We start from the raw sequence: 25,305 nt of genomic DNA on the forward strand, positions 1-25,305 counted from the left end.
CTGCTGCAATCCCTTTCTCTACGCCATACTTACCAAACAGTTCAAAAAGGACTGTATGCTTATCTGCAAGACCATCGAGGAGTCAAGGGTTACGAGAAGTATTGGCAGATGTAGACACAGCTCCAACTTCAGTAATCGATTGACGCCAGCCAACACTAACAGCCACATCGACAGGTCGGCCTCCCGCGAATTTCATCACCAGGTACAAATAGTGATCCATGTTCCGTAATAATATCGACTTGAACAGTTCACTTGAAATTGCAATTTTTTTTTTTTTTTTTTTTTTTACTAACAAACGCCATCATATTGACCTATCTAAGAATTAAAAAAAATATCTCTATTAATAATTATAAATAAAAAGTGTTGTGAATGCTCACAACATGTGTATTTTCGAATGCTCCGATCCTTTCGTTTAACTTCGGATTTAACGGTAGATCAATCATATGTCTTTTGACACTCAACATTTTTGTCCCTTTCGTCAAAGATGCATGAACATGATTTCGAAATATTCGATTTAAGTGGAAGTTTGAAGTTAGTTTGAAGCTATTTACGGAATAACGAACGATAATGGAAAAGAAAATATGCGAGCCTTGTCTAATGATGAAAATTGCCATATGCTACCCAACATCCTTTGTCCATTGCCTAGACCACCTGTCCGTGCTATAAGGGCGCAAGAGTGATTCTGGAAAGGGGTCAATCGAAGACGACGTCGACGGTGACGACACGCTGGTGGCAAAAGAGCATTAGATGGCCGTGTTCCAAGACCCAGCGCCAACGCAGAAACGTCACGACCAACCCTTATAGCTATCAGATAACCGAGAATCAGCAAAATCAACACAAACGAGCCTCGTCCACGTCATCCAGCGAAAATTACTCCTCGTCGAGGTCCGATTCCTGGCGTCAGAATCACCCCTGCGGTATCCCTCTTAGGTAAATTGAATGACGCATCGCTACTATTGCAATTTGCAATTTTGTAATTTTACGATTCTACTGCTTATTTAATCGCTGTATGTATGTATGTATTCGTAGCTCGGATTTATTGGAAATGCGCTGAGTCGCGCTCATTTTCATTAGTACACCTAATGGGGAGCAAATAGACTGTAAGAATATTTATTCTCTCTCTCTCTCTCTCTCTCTCTCTCTCTCTCTATCTATCTATCTATCTATCTATCTATCTATCTATCTATCTCTTTCTCTTTCTTTCCTCTTAGATCAACAAATGTCCCTTATTTTGAAGCATTTGTCATATCTTACATTTCTCAACTAATTAACGATCTATTGCGCTTATCCTTGTCCACGATTCGCCTTGAGCCGTAGACTTTAATCTTTACGGAAACTTTTAATCTTAATAATCGTACTTAATCTTAATAAGCAACGATAATAACCAAATGAATTAAAACAAAAACAGAGTAAATAAAAATTTAAAAACTTTTCTTTTCTTGCCTTTTTACATATATAATACGATAGACTAATATACACCACTTTAAATACAATTAAAAGTTAAAATTTATAAAAGCAATTATAAAAGCTTATAGCTACCAAATTCTGTCATAAATTATCATATTGTTCTGTTTGCTTTAACTTTATTATGATATCATAGTATTATATTAATTTTTACGTGACAATTATGCAATAAAATTACAATTGCTAACTTGCCAGGTAACTAATTTATTCAAACGCTGTACGAATTGTCCACAATATGAGGGCGTTTGATCCCGAATGATTTATTTTAAATTAGAACGTTTGCCTAAGGAAAATGGATAAAATTCCATCTAAAAGCATAAATCAATACAATTTGTAAGAGAATGTGAATTTAAACGCTATTTTGACGCTATTTTTACAGAGTACATTAGAAATATGGTCGAATAAAGCAGCTTTATTTATTTAATACACGTTTCGAACATTAAATTGTGCATGATATTATAAAAGAAATTAAAACGTGTTCCATGTATAATTTAATGTGATATTAATTTAATTTAAAAAAAAAGTATGTATAAATGTAAACAATGTAGACGTAAGAATCATCGGACCAAAATTATGGGCCAATCTAGCAATGGCAAAGCTTTTACTGAAATTAATTAAAGTCGTGCGCGTTAAAAAATTATACACGTTATCGGTACATTGTTTATTTACCATAAGACAATAGCAATTATTCACCAATTACGTGAAATTGATTTTATCGTTTAAATAAAAAATGTTTGCTGAAAAATATGAAGTAACTTGCTTCGACTGGCAAATAAAGCGCGCAAGGAAAGGCCGAACGGAAAAGCCAATGGGATATTTAAAATACTTTGACAATTTTGATTGACATGGGGTAGGCTACTGGATCCGAAACGACGTACGGCTTCGTGGCTGATGGCGCGCAAACCCTCGCAGGACTCGAATCTCAGCTCCTCGCGCAACGACTCATCTGGCTCGGGTACGACGGCGAGCACGAGCACTTGGCGCATGTCGCGTTCGAGCGCCTCCTTGGATACGAGTCTGCGTTCGAGTCGACCTAAGCCTCGGCTAACGCGGCAGCTCGCCTTCCAGGAGCCGGACTCACCGGGTTCGCCCGGACGCCTTGCGGTTCGCCTATTGGCCACTATACCTTCGGCCGCAGAAATGAGCGAACAGTTCGACGAGGAGAGCGCTACACTGGCCGAGGAGAAAGAGGAGAACGAGGAGGCTGTGGATCTCCAGCCCAACCCCAATAAGCACTCCTAGGTAATTACGTTCTGCTTGGCTTACATTACTCTGCGTCTAAAATTCCTCCATACAGTCTTATTACCATACTACTCTCGTTATTACTCTCACCAACTCCGTTCTCATCAATACTACTATTATTGTTATCATTATGTTAATTATCATCATTATTGTTATTGCTGTTGCTGTTATTATTATTAGTGATAGAAGTAGTAGTAACAATAATAGTAGTATTAGTAATGGTGATGGTAGCGGTAGTAAAAATGTTGGTGGTACTAATGATAGTGATAAAATGACTTATTATTTTAGTGTTATATTCTTTGTTATTATTAATGTAATTTATATCAAATTATATCAGTAATATTATGGTTTAATCAAGTTTTGTTACGAAATATGTGCATTTAAACTGGAAAAACATATTTTATTATCATTTCTTTACACCTCAAGTGCATTTCGTTATTATTACATTATAATTTGCACACGCATTTTAATTATTGCTTCTGGACGTTTACAAGTTAAAAATGCATCATATAATATAAAGTAATATAATATGATATTATTATTTAAATCTGCCATATACATATACACAATTAAATATTCTTATATAATAATAAATAATAATAATAATAAATATTTCAAATATGAAGGAATACGACCGAGAAACGATAGATACTGCTTAATGTATATTATGCAAGGATTCTTATGCCTGTAAATATATTATTACCGGAATATCTGTAAAAATTTTCATAAAATACAGTAACTGTTTTATTTAAAATGAAAAATTTTTAGTTAAATTTTCATTTAACTATATTTTGTTTCCGTTTTTCTTCTTCTGTTTTTATGTTACGAAGTTTGAGGAACGTTTGATCATTATGTTTTTTTTACAAAATTAGTTTAAAATTGTTTTTATACCATAGAATAAAATAAAATTCTGAATATTAAATCAATATTTAATATTGATACTAGTCAATTTCATTTTTTTTCTAATATTTATCTATTTATTTTAATAATTCCAACAAAGTAGTATACCATTAATTTGTAGGAGTAATTTTATTAGTATTAGTTTAATCAATGCCGAGATATACTAATATAATTACACTATTACAAGACTAAAATTCTAAAAAAATTCTTATAACAAAATAACAAAAGATAAATAAATAATGAAGAGAAAAATGCAAAATTTTACCTACTTCAACTAAATGTCATGTAAATATTTCTAACTTTGTGGATATTGACCATTAAAAAACGTTTCCATCTTGCATAATAATACAATTTAAATGCCTGCACAACTTAGGTTTCACGGTTATTTATATAATGAAAAGACAAAATAAATCTGAAAATCATATAAATGCACACAAATATTGAAAAGCGGCTAATTAGCGCATCTCGTTTGTTTCACATAAATTTTAATTAAATGTTCTTTTTTATATAACTAGTTTGAAATTAAATTAAATAAGTAGCCTCTTATTTTATAACTATTTCAAACACTTTATTAGAATTTTTATGTAATAAATAGCTTTATTTGCTTTAAATACATAAAAATTTTTAAATAATAAAACTTTTTATGTTTGTCAAAGGTTGTGTAGTGGTTACGTAAAAATATAATATCGAGTATCGTAAACTTTTATGATTTGAAAAATTTCTAATTTCAGATAACTATTTACAACAAAATAAATGTTCAATAAAGAAAACATTACGTAGAGCTGAAAAATCGATAGGTTAATATACATATGAATACTCGTATTCCTGTAGACATGTAAATCTGGCTATTCGCGATCGTTTTAGATTACCCATAAACGTAGAATGTTTCTCCAAAGAATAATGTGTATGGCTATCAAAATTGTTATAACTATTAAATTGAATCTTCATAATAAATTGGTTTTTAGATAATATTTATAACGTATATTGAATATTTAATATTTTTATGAAATCGAGATAATAGCTGAAAATTGGAAATTGAATTCCCGAAATAAAAATTATCATTTTTTTTTTCTTTTCAATTGCACATATATGAATCAATATAAAATTTGAAATTTTAATTATTCATAAAACAAAATTTCTATTAGTCCTTTGCTGACCAATGTTATATTAATGAAGCGGTACTAAAATAATATATTGAATTGCTTATAATTGACTATGATTTAATGTTGCAAATATTAATATACATAATTCATAATAATCTAGTTCTCTTAATCGACGATTCTTGTACATGAAAGGTCAATTATATAAAATTACAATATCTTCGTATTGAAATATTAAAAAAAAAAAAAAAAAAAAAAAAAAAAAATATTTTACAACTTAATAATTTCATAAACTTACTTTTCAGTTATTGAGAAAACTCAACGTACGAAATGAAACTTCAATGATTTTTATTACAAAAGTGATTACCAAAGATGGAAAGATTTCCTGTGAGATTCTAAGTCAAGGATCACATATGTATACACGCTTATACAGCCATTAATTGAACAACCAGAAGATTCCTATTTTACACAGCATTAAACAACATTTCAATTTTTTACTTCACCCTTTAATAATAATTATTATTATCTGTCGCGAAAGTCGTCTATTTAAATATTTTCAGTGAATTGAATAAAATATGCTTATTATAATTACAATGAAATTGGAACATTATTGACTACGCTATTCTTTAAAATAGTTTTGCGTAATATTTTAGTTTAGCAAAAGGTAATATTTGAAATAATTTCTAAAATAAATATTTTGTATTTTATAAGAAATTTATCTTACACCTGTTTACTAATAATGCTTGTGTCGTACATGAGCTGTTTTAAAATATAAAAATTTATTTCTATATAAGTGCACATAAAACAATTGTTACGAATATTTGTATTGATTAGTTAAATTTACTCTTCTTCGTCAAAGAAGTTCTTGTTCTAAATGTCGATAAAACAAGAGAACTTCAGTATTTTCTGAATTATAAGACTGAAAAAACTCGTTAGATTTTTCAAAGGAGTGATTTCAGTGTGCAAGTATAATATGTACAAAAGCATTCCAGAACCTGATAATACGATTATTTTGAGCAAAAAAAAATGCATCCACTCTTACGTAACTTATTAACGATAAATTTTAATCTGTCAGAGAGTCCAAAATCAATAAACTATACTGCCGGAAAATTGAAATATTACCACAGCTTGATATAATAATACTGGAATAAGTACCAGTTTTATAAATTTTCATCATTGATAAGGTACTTTTTTTTCTTTCAACAGAGAATATGAAATCATATTATTTATCTTTAGAATCTCATATACGGCCAAATAATAGATAAGTGCTTTTTATCTAACGTTTTCTTCCTTTATACTACAATCACAGATCTTGTCATGTATATACAAATATCAAGATTAGAATAAATATATATTTATTATATATTTTAGTTCAAAATTGTACACTTATAAGATATGATATAATTACTTATAGGCTCGTTACTTTACATGGCAAGAAAGTCGGTTCTTACAAATTACAAAATTATATGTAAAAAAGCCAATCACTTGAAATTACAAAAGGAAGTCGAAATTTCGATCGGTACATTCGAATGTAGAAAATGAGTAATTGACTTTTCGATTACATAGTTTATTTATAATTGACAGACTTCGTTGATTTGTATGGTAAATTTATATTTGATGAAATGAAAATATGTATGAAAATGAAATACAATAAACTTCCAAGCATCAAGTTTTGAAATACATAATGATTTACAGTTAATTTGCACTCATGAAAACATATAAATAAATACCAAGAAAGTAGAGCACCGCTTTGTCGAATAAATTCAACTAAATTTCAAATGATTATACGTGTGCGTAGATTAACGGATTGTTTATTACTTTGCTATTTGACACTTTAAATTCGATCCCATATCATACATTTCATTTCCATATAAACATCTCTTCTCAATAATACGAAATTGGTAAGAAATATTTATTAAATGTTGATCTAATAATATTCATCCGTATTAAAGAAAGCATTATGAAAAATAGACGTCGATTTACATTGAAAATATCAATAAAAAAAAAAAACTAAAAACATTTTATAATCCTGTTAATTATAATATAATCGTTTTGTTGATTATGAATTTAAAAAAAAAAAAAAAAAAAAAAAAATACATTTTTCTTTGACAAAAAATTTGAAAACTCTAAATATAGTAGGGAGCACTTGTCTGTAGAAATAGACATTAATTTTCCGACGAACAAGCCTGCAGCGAAGTAATCCAAGAAATGAAGGAAAAATCACTCATTTTATGCGTCATTCGCTTATTTCATAAGGCAATGGGAATATAAATAACGTAAAAGAAAGGTGTGGGCCGCGTTAGCATCATCTGTGCAAACTTCGAAACTTTGGCAATGAGCAGCAGTGAAAGCAATCAATGTTGAAAAGTGATGGGGAAAACTTTTCGCGCGAGAAATGCTGCGCATTATTCGAAATTTATACGCGCAAAATTTCGTCCATATTGATGTGTGGCATGTCGCAACGACAGAACCGAGTAACTCACTTACGCAACCGAGTATGATTAAGTACTGTGCCAATATAGATATTGTTTTATGAGAGATACGATGACATAAGTCGAGATCAACATGACGGATAGATCAATAGAAATTGAAAGCGTCGGGTCTTCTATTTCGAATATTCCGTGTATGTCATAAAAACGTTTTTGTGCATTCTTTGTTATATAATTGAAAAAATAGATTGAAAAGTAAAGTAATTGATATCACGACAGATACGCGACAGTTAAAGTAATTGATTCGCCCAGATTAAAATATTTAATTGATATAATTAAAATCTTCAAATTATGTTTATTTGACAAATTTTATTGTTATGGATTATGTATCTAGAAAATTCACAATAATTTCAACTTGACGCTTCAATATAGTATGTCATTTATTTTATAGTAATAATGAAAAATTTTTTTATTTTTTATCCTGTTTGTTATAAAATTTTAACTAACTTAATTTTTTCTTTAGATAATAAAATATTAAAACAAACAAAAAAAAACAAAAACAAAAACAAAACAAAAAACTATATGCATGGAATTTATCCCTCGCATCAAATAATTTTTCAAAGTAAAATTAATTTTAAATTTATTACATAATTACAATCAAACATTGATAAATTCCTCAAAATAATTAATGTAAATTTATCAAATCAAAATATCTAAGAATAAGGAATAGTAAAAAATATATATATATATATATAGCAAGCATTGATTCATTGTAGATTGTTAAAAAAAAAAATCTTTTTGTCATTTATAATTAACACGAGTAATGAAATTTTTTAAATCTAGTCCTTACTTTATCAACAAATAATGAACATTCTATGTCGAAATACTTCTAAGATAAACATATATTCTATCTTATCCTGCATTACATCAATATTAATTAAGATAGATATTTTGCACATTTTGCCATTCTACAAAATGAAAAGAAAAACGTATTTACATAATTATAAACTGTGATTAAAGTATTGAATGACATTCAAAGGTATTTTAACAAATAAAACTTGTAAAACTTTAGCTGAAAAGTTCCATATGTTAAAAAGTGATTATTATGTACGATATAAATTATATAATGTGCAATTATTTTATTTAATTATACCATACAATATTGCAAAAATGCAAGTTAAGTGAATTGTACTAATTAATCTACATGTCGAAATCATAAAAATGCACGTTTGCGTTTAATTTTCAAAATAGAATAATAACCAAAAGTACAGATAAAATACAATGGAAATTAAAACAATTCCTTTTCTCGCACTCTTATCAACACGATCCAAAGTAAGGAATTTCTTTTATTTTAATAATCGATTGATAAAATAAATCGAAAAAAAACAAAGTATGCAGTTCTTCATTTTGAAAAAGTTTAATTTTTTTATTTATGTTATTACATTATTAAGGAAGACTATAATTAACGCTGAAATCAATAAGAACATATTCGTAAATTATATGCGAATGACGGTGTAATATTATTAATGTCGAATAATGGTAAAAATATTTTCTGTAATTTTGATAAAAATAAGTATAATTATAACTAATTATAAATGGAATAGTTAAACCAATAGTATTGTATTATTCGAATAGTAATAATTTTCGATTTCGGGCATTCCTATATCAATTACTTTATCAACAAATTATTAATATTATCAAGTCAAAAAAGTTTCTTCTAAACATTAAAAAACTATTTTTAAAATAATTATGTTTACATAAAATTCTGTACAATCAAAATTTTATTTTTTAATCTTCTTTTAATCAAGATTTGATTTATAAAGGATTATCTTTTATATCTAACAGTTCTTTATGGTAATGAATCGTAGTCAATAATCTAATTTTTTTAAACTTAGCAAATATATATATTATTACTCTTATTTTAAATAATCTATTATTCTTTTAGTTTCTATATATGGAAGCATTAAAATAAGTAATTAATATAACGGAAAGTAAAGTTTTTTAATAAAATCATTATATTATTTGTTTAGAGGTGTACTTAACGTCAATATTAATAAATTGTACTTGTGTAGTGTGTGATGAAAATTTTAAAATACTATTTGAATTTGAGAACCTATCATTTGAATATTTTTAATAATATTTTAATTAATCATTCATTTTGATAATACTTCTATCTGTTTTTGTAATATAAATGTTTGCTCAATTTTTCTGTGATTTATTAATGCATATAATTAAAATATTAAAGGTATATGCATGTACCCTTAAATATATACATTACTATTATTATTACATGTAATTGTCTGCACAAATTTTGTTCACTTTGCAAAAACTATATCTCTAATAATAATATTAATCATCATCATCAGAATAATCATACTACTACATGTACTACTACTACTACTACTAATAATAATAATAATAATAATAATAATAATAATAATAATAATAATAATAATAATAATGCAATAAAATTTATTATATATTCAATATCTAATAAAAAAAAGCAAAAATCGAGGATGGATAAAAAACTATTTGCTCATTATCGAAAATTATAATGTTTGCATATTTTAATTATACAACTTTAAATTATTCTTTATTATTATTTCTATTATGTCTATTTTATAGATAATTTTGTCGTAATTCTAACTATGCATATTAACACAAAAATTGTTCCAGACAATTTTAACCTTATCTTTTTATCTCGCTAAGTCTATTTACATGTCGATATAAGAAAGTGTAATAATAAATTTCATACATACTAATCATCTGTCTTCTGACATGTTTTTAGGATTTTATCGAAACTATTATACGTGACGTTCTACAATGAAAATATTAAATTGACCATAATGATTATTTATATAAATCCATGTGAACAGAAAATGATTTTGATTACGAATGCATTCGATTTACATTAACATTTGACAATTTTTATTCCTGATTTTTCTTCCTTCTCAATTATATCGAAAATATTTATCATTAAGCTAAACGAAATAATATTAGAATAATGAAACGGAAAACAGAATATAATTGTTTGGCAGAAAAACTAAGATACCATACATATCTTGTTAAGTATTATAAGGCAACAGTACAAGCCAATTTTACATATAATCTCTTACCCTTTTTAAAATTCTCATTACAATAATAATTAATAAATATTATAAAATCAATTTGGAATGAAATTACTTTTATTGCCAATTTTTTATTGATTATTAATTATTTATGGACGGATCTAAAGTTTCGTTCTACTTTAACATTAATTACGTATTGTTTTCTTTTGAAAATTCGATCCATTAAGTGGCGTTCCAAAATTAGTATTTAAAATTGCTATTTTGCAAAAAGATAATAAAAATAATTGTAATTAGATCTGTAATTTAATCTAAGTCTTATAATAATAATAAGTACTGTACAATAACTAAATTTAATAAAACTATTTACAGATTTGAGTAAGAACTTAAGCAAAAAAATATAAAGAAAAAAGTATTCTGAAATAATTTTCAATCCAAACGATACAGTCAAATTATCTTTAACGTCAAAAGTTTCATAAATATTAATTTATTATTATACTTATTCGAATTTAAACAATTTAAGAAAAGCTATCTTTTAAATTGATATTAATTAATTAGAATAATCACGATTATTTTAGAACCTTTCAAATTTACTATACAAGCATTAAGATGGAAGTAAAATTTTGATAAATACAATTGTAATAATATTAGCTGTTTTACATTAAGTAAATGAAATAATATTTAATATTGTTTCTAAAAATGAAATACATTAAGCATAATAATTATTATTATTATTAATAACAATTAATAATAATAATAATAATAATAATAATAATAATAATAATAATAATATGAAAAGGGTAAAGTTAAATAACTAAGAGAATCTTTTAGTGACATCAGTTTTTAAAAGAAATTAAATTAGACAATAAAAAAAATACATACTAGAGCTTTTTTAACACATAATATAAATCCGTACTTTCATTTAATACAAGTTCGTGCAATTTGGAAAATTGTAATTAATTTTGTATTTAGATTTATATTTAAAATGTTTGAATAATATGAATTGCATCCTCAAACATGTTTTTTGCTTTTTAAAATGACGATTACCATCCCTTTTTAAGCAACCTCAGGCTATTCTTTCAATTTGCATTAAAATTATTTATCTAATATCTACATAAGCCTCCAGCACGATGTATCAATCCTTTTACGTAGTTTTATCTAAATATCATTTCTGACAACAAACTTGCACAAACTTTTTAATTTTACGTTTCATATTATTAACGAAAAATGAAAATCAATTAATCCACTGTCGTTAGCTTTAGCGTCATTGCATAACATGGAGATTAGAAGTAGAAATTTCGTCGCAATAAACGCTGCCGATTTGAAGTTAAAAAAATTTTTTCGGAAAATATATTATCGTCTAAACGATATTCGCTTTAAATATTAAAAAAAAATATATAAAACCGATTGTTTATAGTTTTAATTTATAATTTATCACCAGTTTTTACTATATTAGTTCTTACAAATAATTTTCAAAGCCTGAATAATGTATTGAAATACAGGTTAAATTATATAATAGCATCGTGATTAAAAGATATTTAATAAAACAAAATTATATCTTTTGTAAAGCCCATCATTTTAAGTACTTTCAATTATTTAAAATGAATTAAAAACATTTATAAAAAAATTCTTCTGATAAAAGAAAGACAAAAAGAAAGTAAGCATTAAGTTTTACGATATAATAACAATTCTAAATTGCTACATATATCACCGATCGACGAACGATTGCACATTAGCCCTTTCCTTACAAGGTATGATATAACTCACTCGTCATCCTCTTCGAGTATAATCATCTCTCACTTTCTTTTGCACATAAAATTGACTCATCGATGTCTCTCTCTCTCTCTCTCTCTCGATTAGCGTTCACACAAGTGGCCACACGCTGTTTTTTTTATCTCGCACTCACACACCCGTTCTCTCTCCGTCTCTCTCTCTCTCTCACTCTTTCACTCTGTTTCTTTTTTTCTCTCACTCATTCACATGCTCATTGGCCCTCTCTTCTCTCTCTCTCTCTCTCTCTCTCTCTTTCTCTCATGTACTCAAGTTCGTGTCAACAAGAAAACGCTTAAGTAACCGAACCTCATGCTCCAACACCACCCTGCATCACGATGGTTTGTTCTTATTTTTGCGAAAAGCGGGAAACTGCAGTTTTCGACGCCTGCGCTTTAACTCGTCATTGTCGGCGGTGGAGTTTGAGTCGGTGGATAGGGTTTCTTCGTCAACGGACATAACGGTCGGAAGCTCTCGCAGAGACTTTTTGAGGCTTCCAAAACGGCCGAGCTTCTCCATACTCGGCACAGTCTCCAACGAGTTTTCCGAATTAGATATTTTTGTGAGGAATGATGAGGTAGTTGTGGTCGGGATCCCACCCATAGTGGCCTGCTTGTCCTCGTGGAGGGCTAAATTAGCATCCTGACTGTAAGATCTGATGATATTTCCACTTAGCATTTTGTCCTCGGGAATTCTATCGAAGGTTGATAGTTGCCTTGGCATAATCGTCATTGAGCTTGTCAAAGTCGCTGAAACCGAGGCCGGCGAGATCACGGTCGTTGGAGTAGACATTACGAATGTTGAAGAGATACCACCGACGTCATCGGGCCCATCACCCAACGTAAAGTGCACTGTCTCTGGTGGTGTGTCTTTTCCCGTCTCACTGCTGGACGAATCCAGGGGTATTGATGACTCCTTCCAGGGCAAGTTTTCCGGTATACCTGCGAACATCAAATCGTCTATTTATATAGCATATTAGTTCTATACAATTTTACGACAATTCAACAACACGCTTTAACGTTTTATCTTCTTTTTTTTATTGCAACCTACATAACATTATTATTCATTGAATTATATGTATTTTTTTCTTCGGGTAAAGCTAGTAGAAATCTTAAAACATCACGTGAGTATTCAATAAAACAAATATAGCAAATTCGATAAACTAGTTGATACTAAAAAAAAATATACAATATAACGCTAATTTTAAACAACAAACAAGGCTGTATTAATTATTTTATAAATTCATATTTTATAAAATATTCTGATATTAAGGCTATTGTTACTTGCTCTTTATATTAAAAATTGCATAGCTATTAGTATAATTATTCGTATTGTAACATTGTAAATTGTAACAATAGGTATAATTATTATGTTACTTTACAGCGATTTGCGCCGGAAAAATTACCGATAAAATCTGTACTTTTTACGCAAACAATAAAATTCATACGCAAATGGTGCAAATCTATACAAACGGTATAAATCTATATATTTCTTCAGGTATTATTCAACATTACCGCACCTAGATTATTATTACATTATTTATAATTCATACAGAAATTAAAATAATTGTTAATCGATAAATTCATAAAAATTTGAATGAACAGACGACACTTAACTAATTGGCTATATTAAATTTAAATAATACATTATATAATAACGTACTTGACCTATCATTCTTGTATTGCAAATTATTCCTAGATATACAAAAAAAAATATACCAGCTATTTTAAATTATGTAATTTTATTAATCAATTCATAATTAATTGAAAAATTAGGGCAATTATTTAAATAATTTATAATATTAATAATATTATATTGTAAAAGAATCTGCTGATATACATAAATTATTTATAAAAATAAGTCGCAATATATTAATTCTGTCAAATTAAATACTTCTATTGTGATTAATTATTATATAATGGATGCCTAGATAGAATTCCTCCTGGATGTAAACATTTTTGTTGTCCATTTGATTAATATTTTCCTTGAAATATATCGATCAGTAATCAATATTGATGAAGATTCAGCATCATTAATTTCCTTAAATTTTGATCGAAAAGAACCTAGATATTCCATTGAATAAATCTCCTTGTAATTTACATTGGTTACGCTGTTATAAAAAAAACTACACTATTAATCAATTGAAAGTATAAATAAAATGTTTTACTAATTTACTTTCCAAATAATTATATTTCAGATACATTATTTTAACATTACGAAAAATTCATTTTAATAAAATATAGAGTATTAATTGATGAAACTGTTGAATGGAAAAATGTTGAATATATAAAAGTGAGGATTTGATTATCAACAATTGTATACATATTTAATAATAAAATTTCAATCGATTTATTATCTATAATAATAATAATATTATATGCTCTAAATTTGTTTTAATATTCTAGAATTCAATTGTTCGTTGAAATTTTTCTCATAAAAATTTATATTCTATTTAATAACAATATAAAATTCAAAAAAAATTATATATTATTTTAATATTCTATAATAAGTTAATAAAGCTATGATTCACAATTTTATACAATTAATTTATATTTATTATTATACTTAAATTATTTTTATATAAATGTTCCAAAAAAGTATTGAAACAATAATATTGTTGACGAAACATTTTAAATTTAATTATATACGTAAAAGCAAGGAGATTGAATGGAACTGTTTCAGCATAGGTTAGTCCACAAAAATATAAATTAACTATCAATTATATATATATATATCAATGAATAGAACGATCCCTAAAGATTTTAAAACATTCGATTTTCACTTATAAATTTTAATCATATTATTAAATCGTTTATACCCGTTGCAAATAATAATATTTAAATAATTTAAGCTAATATAAGCTAATATTTAAATATTTTAATAATTAATTATATAATTGTATTATTAATATAATTGTTAAATAATATAATTGTTTTAGAATTGAGAGTAAAATTATTGAGAAACGATTAAGAATTCTTGTAAAAAAAAAAAAATAATATAATATAATATTAAAACTTGAATTTTTAATATTCTCTTTACGAAAATAATTTATATCGTGCTTATTATGTTTTACATCTTCGTATTATTCTTAGGAGCAACATTATACTTTCAAATGGATTTAAATATTTTTTTAATTTATTATAAATTAATTTTTGTTTTCCTTATAATCGCAAAAGAAACAAAAAAAAATTGGTATTTTTAGCATATAACATTTCGTTATTTGATTAATTTATTTTCTATATTAAGTAATTTTGTTAAATCATGCGATAAATAAAATGTTAAACATAAAAAACCAACTGCAAGGCATTAATCAATTATTTAATTGTAATTGAAGTTATTAAAGCGATGAAAGAAATATATTGTTAAATTAATAATGCATGTTATTGGAAACGTTAAAAATAGCAAGATAATAATCAGTAATTTTGCATATATACGATCATATATAAGTGTGTGTAATTATGTGTGAATGTAGTTTTTTGAAATTAAAATAATAATCATTATTGCAAATAATATGTAAATAAATGACGATATGGCGTATTATTAAATATTCATTTAATTGGTAATATAAAATCAATTGAGTTTAAAAGCATTGTTAAAATATGATTCTAAATTGCTCAAAGCAGGTAATTTATATGTACAAAATCAAATTTTCTTCTTAATTCGTGTAAGTTTAAAAATTAATTTATTAATTTATGAATTGTAGAATAGATATATGTATATACATAATTAATCAAATATAACATACATATGAATAAATATAATGTATGAATATGTACGCCAAAAATATGTCGTACCTGTAATGCAATTACAGTTTACAATATCATATACAAAATATATAATATTATAACACGCATCATCGGTTTGAGCGAATAAAATTTTATTCCAAAAAGTTCTATCACAATCTACAGTCGTAAGCTCACTAAAATTCGCTTTTTGTATATTGCCTTATTATATACATTCTTAAAATTTTCTTTTTATATAATTTGTACAAGTATATATTTATATGTACATGTACAAATGAATAAAATCTATAATCGAGTTTGACAAATTTAATTTAATATACAAATATTTAAATTAGACTTAAGCCAGTTTGTCTTGTAGCAAATTGCAAGAAATGGCATAAAAGTAAAGAATGCCGTAAGTACGATTAATTATTACTATTTTAGTAAGAATTAAATTTACGTCCATTATTTTGAGTATTTCATACATTTTTTGTCAATAGTGAATGATCAATAAACAAAAATAATTTGGAATTCATGCAATCACTTACGCCTATGTTTACAAATACTAATATCTATGAAAAATAAGAAGTATATTTTATTATAAGTAAGTATTTTAAAGTTCAGATTAACTTTGCATTCCTTATATTTTTACTATTAAAATCAAAGAGATTCAAAAATTGAAAATAAAATGTATCAAAGTTTTGGTTTCCTATGTAATCTCATTTTCAAAAAGTAGGAAATGCACAAATTAAGGCACAAATTTAAAGACATTAAAGTCTTATATTTATTCACTAGTGACTTGCAATATTTATACCATATAAGTATACTATATATAAATTTAACTTACCATTAAAAATTTTTTTAATACGTAAATCTAATAAATGTATGTGGAATTATTGATCTCAGTTATTATTACAAATACATACTTGCAAAGTCGATAACTGGACGTGTATAAATTAATAAATAAATCGCGCAGTTTGTTAAATATTTTAACGTTTATATAGCCTTCTTTATCTTTAAATACATTAGTAATAGAAAAAAACAAATAACTTTTCAAAAATAAAATATCGAATCTGGATTAAATTTCTTATTTATATATATATATGAAAAATCAATTTTTAATAAATTAAATTAATCTTTTGTAAAAGTACAAATATTGTCCAATTGTAATTTTTATAATAAAAAAGATATCCACGTTATTTAATGGACGATTCATATTGTAGTATATAATTATTTATACAATTTATAATATAAAAAATCACTTAACACTGCTGTGTAATTTCTTTTGTTTATAAAATACGAATTGATTTAAAATTTTTATCGTTAAGACAAATGTTTATCACTGTGTGATGAATATAAATTCTTTATAGTATAAAAAAGCAGTAGCTTCACTAGAGGAAAGATAGGAAGAAGGTATACAAAAGAAGTCGAGCAAAAATCAGTCAATTGGAGTGGTCATTGTTGTCCAATTCCTGCTTACCTGCAGCACCTGAGATAGATGGTGTATATAATGAGCTCACATCGTCATCCAAATCATCTTGGCTACTAAGGCGTCCTGGAATAAGATGAACTGTATTAATAAATTATTAAGATGTTTATTTAAACAACTTCTATCTTTATAAACTACATTTGGTGTACCTCTAAATCCAAGATTTCTACCATTTGGCGCTCCTCTATAAAGCATATTTTCTAAATAAGATAGACCATTATTATTTATAATGTTAAAACCACAAAGTAGCTCGATTTGTTTCCAACGATGTACTCGCTCTTGTAACTCTGCTGTTACTTCATTTAATGCCGTTCTAGCTTCTACAATACTTTTATCAACTTCATCGATTGATTTTCCATGAGTTGAAACAAAGGCACCAACAAGGCTTGATCTTTTTTTCCTTAACTTTTCACACTACAAAAGATAATTTTTTTAATTAAAAAATTAATATTCTAATTCATGCAAACTTACAGCTTCTCGTGCACTTTGAAGTTGTTTTTCGGCACTTATTTTTTTTTTCATGTACGCTTTGTTTTCTATTTCATGAGTTAACTGTAACCAATGTTGGAGACCAACAGGAGGAGACCAACAACGATCTTCAAGTTCTCCCTCTGCTCTTTGTAATTCTAATTTTAACATCTATAAAGGTAGTATTTATAAAACATACTTTATTATTTAGTTGATAATAATAATAATAATAATAATAATAACAATAATAATAATAATAATAATAATAATAATGATGATAATAATGATAATAATAATAATAATAATAATACTGATAATGATGATAATCATGATGATATGAACGTATGACTCACTTCAATTTCTGCCTTTAATTGAGAAACTTCAAGATCAGATGATGACGCATGCAAGCCCATACTTTCATCTCTTAAACGTTTCTCTAAATTTTGCTTTTCCGTTGTTGCACTTTCTTGCTCCATTTTTACAATTTCAAATTCCTTTTGCAAACTTTTAAGTTCTAGTTCTGCTTTGTGAAGACTTTCCATGTCTTTCATCATTCTATAAAGATCTTTTTGAGAACTTTTTTTCTGTTGATAAGCATACCAACACCCAATCAGTGCTCCAAATAATAATGTAATTAAAATAAGGTCTTTTATACTATGCCCGGTATCTAAATATTGATATCAATAAATTTTAATAAATTCATTACAAATTTATTTTTCGAATTTTAAAAAGAAAATCACCCTTTGGAGGTCCAAAAAGAACAACATCCATTGCTTTCAAAGCAATTTTTTGTTTGTGTATTGGATCTTTAATACCTAATACATTGCTAACGTAATGCATATTGTTAACCGCTAATCTACAATCCAAAATGAAAAATTTACATACAAATCCCAATGTTGAAATACAAAGTAAAATAATTTTATTATAAAGTTATAAATTGCATTTGCACCTTGGAAGCGTAGCTCCAGTAACTCTATGCTGTATAAAAGTATTAACATATTGAGGAAGCTCTACGTTTGTACTTAACCATTCCGATGTTTGCTCTATAGTCCAATTGTGAACCTGTAATAAATACATTGAAAGAGCTATACGACGAAGTACGATGAAACTATTAGAATATTAGTATTGTTATTTAAAAATTATGTCTGTACCTCGGAGCGAAGCCAAGCTTCCCAAAGCTCTCTAACGCTAATATGCATATCATCATTATGATGAAACGCTCTTTGCCTTCGTTCATAGCCTGCTTCATATTGCAATTCTTCTCGAAGAAACTGTAAGAAAATGCAGTGCTTTGGTATAAAAGTTGAAAATATAAAACTTCAAAATATAAATGATGATTAAATTGGCTGATGCTCACATCATCCGACTCAGACAGATCTATATTTCCATTAGCATCATCATCCAACTGGCTGTGAAGGGATTTGATCGCCTCCAAGCCTAATCTATCATTGGAAGCCATGGTAATACATGCCAGATCATCATTGCAAGATTCAGTCCCTAACAATTAGTAGACCAATAAGCTGTATTACTCACAGGGATCAGAAAAAGGTGATTTTCCAAAAAATAAGCCAATGACTGTTTGTTACCAATGCATTTTCTTCTTTGTTATGGCTATAAGGTGCTTAATCAAGCTAATATTAGCTTACTGCACAATCTCATTAAATTACATATAAAGAGCAACGGTATTGGTAACAAATCAAGGACAAACTAAAGCTAAACACTTATAAGTGAAGTGGCTTAAAAGAAAAACTTGTGCTTACGGTCTCTACCTTCGTGAACGACAGCCTTGCCAAGGCCGTCACTTATGCTGGTCGAAAAAGTGGCAGCCTTGGAGGAAGAAGAGGTGCCGGGCGTACTTCCAGACTGTTGATAAGTGGAACCTACGTCCAGTGCACCGCCTCCGGCGCAAACGCTGGCACATTGCCAGCAAAGCAAGTGAAGGACGAGCTGGAGCAAAATCGGGTCGGCACTCGCAACTAATTGCATTTTAGGTTAACTCGTCGCGCTTCGAGCCTCCGCAGCCGATGACAGCACTCGCGCTGTAATTTCGCACAAATCGGCTATTAAGCAGGTGATGAAAAACACGCGCGCGACCCAACCTAGCGGTATCATGAAATCCACTGCCGACGTTCCCTCTGTTTATTCCTCGAGAAGAACATTCCCAGGGCACGTCACAATCGATGCTTCGTATACTATCCTGGCGACAGCAGGGAATCCCAAACAGCTCCTCAACGGAACTGCCACTGTCCCGCGCCTAACAGTGCGACCAAAACGGAGGGGAAATTATAGTGAAAAAAAGAAGAGAGAGAGATGATGAGCGAGAGAGAGAGAGAGAGAGAGAGAGAGAAAGGAAAGAATGAGAGAAAGAGAGAGCGAGCCAACGAGCGAAAGAGAGGGAAAAGAGAGAGAGAGAGAGAGAGAGAGAGAGAGAGAGAGAGATTCGTTAAGTTGGAAAATTTCGCAGACATTAATAGTTCTAATAATAAATATCGTCAGATGAAAAGTGAACTAACGTATTCTCTGAAATGAAGATAGAAAGTTTGAGAAGGAAAGAAGAAAGATAATATATATTAATTGAAAAAGAAGCGTAAAGACGCTAAGCGAGTGTCGCGATATATTAATGCTTTGTATGTATCATGTAATACATTGGAAGAGGGAGACAAAAGATTATACTTGTCTTCGCATTAAGAAACTGGCGGTACTTATAATGCTGTAAAGAAGATATAAGGTAAATTAAAATAAATATGCAGGCACCCTCACCTCTAACGACGTCTGCCCGTCAAGGTTAAATACACTTATGTCTGCTTGCTTACTTGTGTAAGTATATGTACGTGCGCGTATGCATATGTGTCACGCAGGCTTATGTCCATACATGTGATATATGTGTGTATGCGCGTGTTTAGCGCACTGTGTCGAAAAACTCGCGCGGGGTCCTCAAACAAGACGACAGCAACGGCGGCGGCGGCTCCGGCTGCGGCGGCGGTGGTGACGGCGGTGGCGACGGCGGTGGCGGTGGTGGCAACGGCAGCGGCGACAGCGGCTACAATTCACTCAAACGGGCACGTACGTACAAGCACTTGTACTGTATTAGCTATCGCATACCTATATTCGCCGTCTTCGTAGGAAAGAGATGATGAAGTTGACGACACAGTGTCATTTACATTTGATATCTCGTATAAATTGTCGTGCGTATGAGTAGGAAATGAAAATGGAAAAGGTGATATATGAGACTTTTGATATAAGCTGTACTGACCCACGTGCTGATTAGTTGTCGTCCGCATGTTTAAAACAGACAGCGAAATCGACTACCATGCGTTGTCGATGTGGTGACACGGAACGCATATCCTTGGGTCTCATAATCTTAAAGCAGAGAGAGAGAGAGAGAGAGTGAGTGAGAAGAGAGAGAGAGAGAGAGAGAGAGAACGAGAGACTGGGAGGGAGAGAGGGAGTCAGAGATGAAGCAAGGCCGATCTAGATATCCCTTAGTTCTAATCGCGCGTGCAACAGATAGGGTTTACGAAACAGCCGTACAGACACAACGCGATTTGCATGCGTATATAAAAAAAAAAGAAAGAATTTCCGGGCTTGTTATCACAGTGTATCGCGTGTGTCCAAATCATTGCAAGTAGCTGCTGACTACGAGCGGTGAGAGAATTGTCGTTGTTGTCGCTGTCCTCGTCCTCGTCCTCGTCCTCGTCCTCGTCGCGAAGCACACGAGAGCACAAACGTCTCCGTGAGCGGCCAGTGAAAATCAGATGTTCATTATCCGTGTATATACAGTTGATTCGACTGCCGGGTATATTCACACTGCGCGCGCGCCGATCTTCAAGGTTGAACATTCGTGGCGAATCGGTAATTTCACGCTTTTGTCGTTAAGTACAAAAGGTCTTTTATTGAACGGATTGGGTTATGTAGTGTCGCAATTCTCGGAGCCATTGATTGCTGCTTACGTTTCTTTAATTTTCCTGTCTCTTTCAATAGTCGAGGTATTAAAAAACGCTTTAAGCTGCTTTTAACTTGTAATATGAATGCGCGTTACCCCGTACTTTATGCGCTTATTTTCTGTGCGTTCCTTATCGCTATCTGCAAATTTTCACATTTTTGAAAGTTAAATGACGAAACTAACGCGCATGTTATCGTCTGACTCAATTTTTTTTTATAAATTCAATGAATTCATCTTAACGCTTGTTTAATGCAACATGTATATTGTAATTACAATTAAGTTCAATCCTTGATTGGTGCAATAAATCTCACAATAATCGTTTAAAAAAATAATAATACCCTGCTATTTGCTATGAAATTTTAATAAAAAGATTTTGAAATAAAAATATTTTAAGAAGAGATTTTACTAATGATTTACTCCTAATGATTTTTTAATATTTATTCCTTTTTTTTCGCGTGCTTGCACATAGCGCATGCAGAGATCGATAGATGAATGGCGCGAATTTTATATTATAGAGCACTTCATAGTAATGTTCTACTCCAATTTACTATTTCAATTTATTTCAACGGGACATTATTTTATCGCCATAATTATTCAAATTTTAATTGCTTTTATTATACAACGTATTAAAGAATATGTTTTTATATTATATCGTGGCGTATGAACAAGCACTCCGGTGTGCAAGAGAGAGAAAGAGAAGAGATAAACTATACGTTGCGAGGAAGCTTTGTTATAAATCAAATAGTTTGGTTATGTTTACATATGCAGTGATTGTCGTTATCTGTAAAAAAAAAGATGAATTTCTAAAATTATGTAAATAATTCTTGTGCATAAAACCGAAAAGTACGTTTTTAATAAAGTTCTTGGTTACACCTTAATCGAGAGATATTTATAAATTCATATCGAATTTTATTGCATGCCTTTAAATCTACGATTAAATATATATATATATATATATATATATATATATATATATATATATATGTTCATTTACGTGTAGCAGTTTTGTTTATAATAATTTATAATTAAAAATCTATGACTTACGCATTATTTTTAATAAAATATTTACAGTCTCAGGGTAAAAATGGCCTCGACAGAAATAGACATTGATGTTACTGCTACCACTATTGATACTGTTCAAGAAGAATCGAATATTTTAGAAGAAACAGGTGCTTTAAGAGAAGAAAATAATGATGAGAAAGAAGAAAATATATCGATTCAAAGTACTAGTAAGACCTCCGATACCAAAGTTTCTTCCGACCTTAAGAATTCAAACGTTCGTATTGTTCGAGGATCAAAGAGAATGAGGTTGGATATTGACTCTAGCCATTCTAATGAAAAAAAAGGTATGGTCTTAATATTTAAACAGTAAGCAAATAATATAAAAGAATTATAAATTACATTTTTTTTATACATTTAGAGACAAAAGATGATCCAGAGGCAGAAGCAAAAATCATGAGGTCGCTCAAAAGATCGTGCGAATTATGGTCTATGGAAGACAAAAACACATTTTTTAAAGCTGTTAATGAATTTGGTAAAGATTTCGATGCTCTGCAAAGTTATTTTCTAATTCAAGGGAAGAAAAAAGGTTTACCAGAAAAAATGATAAAAAACAAGGAACAAATAAGGCATTTTTATTATCGCACCTGGTTAAAAATATCAAAACATTTAAAGTTTTCAGAAGGTTAGTTAGTATTGAAAAAATAATTATTTACAAATTTACAAACTATTCATTTCAAATATTTATTTAGATGTAAAAAAGACATCGCAAGAATTATATGGTTTAATTAATTATGGAGAATTGAGGAGAAAGTTACCAAGAATGCATGAAAAAGTTCAAATGAAATTAAATGAATTGGTGTATTGGGGATCGACACAGGTTCGCTTGAGAGGCAAAACAATGAGAATTAAAACACCTATATGTAGAGCCCTTAGAAAATTAAATCAATTAGAAGGTAATTAATTATAAATCGAAAGATTTAGACACAATGAATGATGTTGTGAAAATGTGAGACATCAATGCATTTTGTGTTAAACAGGTTGGCAGGAAGATATTAAGCTTCCATCAAGAGTAACAATGGAATTACGCCCGGGAAATAATGTGACTTGGTGGCATGTTCAAGCGTTAGCAATGAACCCAAGAGTTCGAATTCTTGTTCCAATTCAACGACGACTATCCAGTATATTATCATTTTTACAGCAACGATGGAGACCGTGGAAAGCAAAAACTGTATCCTTGAAATGCTTAATTCTTTGAATTAATAAAAATTAGTTTAGGTATTTTGCCTTACATTAAAATATAGTCTACAGATATTGAAAATATTTCGAATGCTGATGTTAAAGGCACGCGATTATTACGTGTTGCCCCTCCTGAAGGCTGTAAAATTACATTACCAGTTGTGAATCTCGGAGAATATTTAACAAGTAATAGCGTGAGCTTAAATTCTTATGAAAATCGCCTGGGACTGAAGAGTTCCAGAATTGAATTACTGGGAACAATGCAATATTTAAAAGGTGTTGGAAAAAAAGGTATAAAGAGATATAAAGGAGATAAAAGACTGGGTAATCGATCTGATGATGTGCCAGATAATAGTGATATAGATTTTTCGGAATCAAGCGTAGCTCCTACATCGGAGAAAATATCTCTTTCAAATAATGTTGAAAAATCATTGATGGAACAACCAGCGGGATCCGGTGGCTTTCCCGGTAGAGAGACTGTTGATAGAATTCGCCTGGGCTGGAATGTCGAGGAAGCAAACACAATTACAGTTGGAGATCTATTTTTAATGGTAAGAATTCATATTAATATATAAGAAGATTATATGTAAAAGAATTGTATTCGTTCGTAGTTTGGGAGAGACTCAAAAATAGTATTGGAATATTGGTGGGAATCGCCAATACGTGAGACATCGAATGAAAAAACGAGCACTATTGAAACTTTACAAGATAACAGCTTAAGCTTAGCTCTACAAAAATTATTGTCAATAGCTAAACATAGCTATGGCACCAGCAAAGTATTAAATAAATAATTAATATTTTATAATAATTGCATAAAATCTTGATAAAATGTAATAAACTGGTTTTGTAATGTCCTCAGGGATATGACAATGTATCTGGCAGTAATGAAACTGTAATTTCCTCGAGGATACCATCGACAAAAGAATCAACATTTAGAAGGCCTCTGATACCCCAAGCTTATCATAAAATGGGTGCTCCAGAAGCTTTTAAAACGCAACTAGACGTACGTAAAAGTCATTAAAAATAATATATTCAAATTAATTTTCATTTAAATTTTGTATTTGTATACGACCAATCAAATGATATTTATATAATTGTTAGAAAAAAATAAGTGAATTTAATAAGAATTTAAGAATTAATTAAGAAACATTCGATAGCCAATTTATTAAATATAAAACATTGGTCAGGAGTATTATTTACAAAGTAGATAAATTTGTTTGATTATTGTAGAAGTACAAATCGCGATTCTGTCGAAGAGGAAGAATTTTAAGGCAAAGGAGTCTTGTGGTACAACGAGTTCTTCCGAGTACGCCGGAAACAAATCATCAAATTTCTTATCCAGAAGTGCGAAATGTTTCTGTTGGTACTAAAACAGTGACTATGACAGAAATTCCCATGAATGAGAGTACTGTTGAAAAGCCGAACAAAATCATAGATTCGAATATAGAAAATACGCAAAAACATTTTTTGAGAAT

The 25,305-nt window shown here is 29.1% G+C and overlaps 3 protein-coding genes across 5 annotated transcripts in view; 2 read left to right on the top strand and 1 right to left on the bottom strand.

Moving 5' to 3' along the window:
* rk (G-protein coupled receptor rickets) overlaps nucleotides 1-5,233 on the top strand; it is a 62,917-nt gene extending 57,684 nt beyond the window's left edge. Inside the window, 4 exon segments of the mRNA XM_011503607.1 lie at nucleotides 1-202; nucleotides 647-930; nucleotides 2,319-2,706; nucleotides 5,012-5,233. The exon segment at nucleotides 1-202 is cut by the window's left edge and continues 29 nt beyond it. Of these exon segments, the coding sequence (XP_011501909.1) occupies nucleotides 1-202; nucleotides 647-930; nucleotides 2,319-2,706 (874 nt within the window). The 3' untranslated portion in view covers nucleotides 5,012-5,233.
* Nucleotides 5,234-12,231: 6,998 nt separating this feature from the next.
* Nucleotides 12,232-20,620, bottom strand: Stim (stromal interaction molecule). Of its 3 annotated transcripts, XM_011503610.1 has the most exons (11): nucleotides 20,410-20,620; nucleotides 19,410-19,688; nucleotides 19,007-19,146; nucleotides 18,801-18,920; nucleotides 18,599-18,711; nucleotides 18,390-18,505; nucleotides 18,003-18,316; nucleotides 17,653-17,820; nucleotides 17,331-17,595; nucleotides 17,173-17,247; nucleotides 12,232-12,911 (listed from the first exon to the last, which is right to left on the bottom strand). In XM_011503610.1, exons 2-11 carry the CDS (start codon nucleotides 19,633-19,635, stop codon nucleotides 12,304-12,306), a joined length of 2,145 nt encoding a protein of 714 aa, XP_011501912.1. In that variant the 5' UTR covers nucleotides 19,636-19,688; nucleotides 20,410-20,620; the 3' UTR covers nucleotides 12,232-12,303. The 3 variants fall into 3 exon arrangements, with proteins under 3 accessions (XP_011501912.1, XP_011501914.1, XP_011501911.1); XM_011503612.1 differs by lacking the exon at nucleotides 20,410-20,620 and having other exon boundaries at nucleotides 19,419-19,942; XM_011503609.1 differs by lacking the exon at nucleotides 20,410-20,620 and having other exon boundaries at nucleotides 19,410-19,942.
* Nucleotides 20,621-22,667: 2,047 nt separating this feature from the next.
* The window catches only part of crm (cramped chromatin regulator), a 3,326-nt gene continuing 688 nt past the window's right edge, over nucleotides 22,668-25,305 (top strand). Inside the window, 8 exon segments of the mRNA XM_011503613.1 lie at nucleotides 22,668-22,938; nucleotides 23,013-23,276; nucleotides 23,344-23,547; nucleotides 23,632-23,822; nucleotides 23,896-24,381; nucleotides 24,442-24,606; nucleotides 24,690-24,833; nucleotides 25,061-25,305. The exon segment at nucleotides 25,061-25,305 is cut by the window's right edge and continues 21 nt beyond it. Of these exon segments, the coding sequence (XP_011501915.1) occupies nucleotides 22,677-22,938; nucleotides 23,013-23,276; nucleotides 23,344-23,547; nucleotides 23,632-23,822; nucleotides 23,896-24,381; nucleotides 24,442-24,606; nucleotides 24,690-24,833; nucleotides 25,061-25,305 (1,961 nt within the window). The 5' untranslated portion in view covers nucleotides 22,668-22,676.

Source organism: Ceratosolen solmsi, unplaced genomic scaffold, assembly GCF_000503995.2.
Source record: "Ceratosolen solmsi marchali unplaced genomic scaffold, CerSol_1.0 scaffold8, whole genome shotgun sequence".
Taxonomy (NCBI): Eukaryota; Metazoa; Arthropoda; class Insecta; order Hymenoptera; family Agaonidae; genus Ceratosolen; species Ceratosolen solmsi.

Bases quoted from the DNA above. Each gene is read 5' to 3' on its own strand.
- Stim (XM_011503610.1), bottom strand. From the start codon at position 19,635: ATGCAATTAGTTGCGAGTGCCGACCCGATTTTGCTCCAGCTCGTCCTT. The intron at 18,712-18,800 runs GTACAGACATAA...TATTTATTACAG, and splicing joins AAGCTTGGCTTCGCTCCGAG to GTTCACAATTGGACTATAGA. The intron at 17,821-18,002 runs GTGAGTCATACG...CTACCTTTATAG, and splicing joins AATTAAAGGCAGAAATTGAA to ATGTTAAAATTAGAATTACA.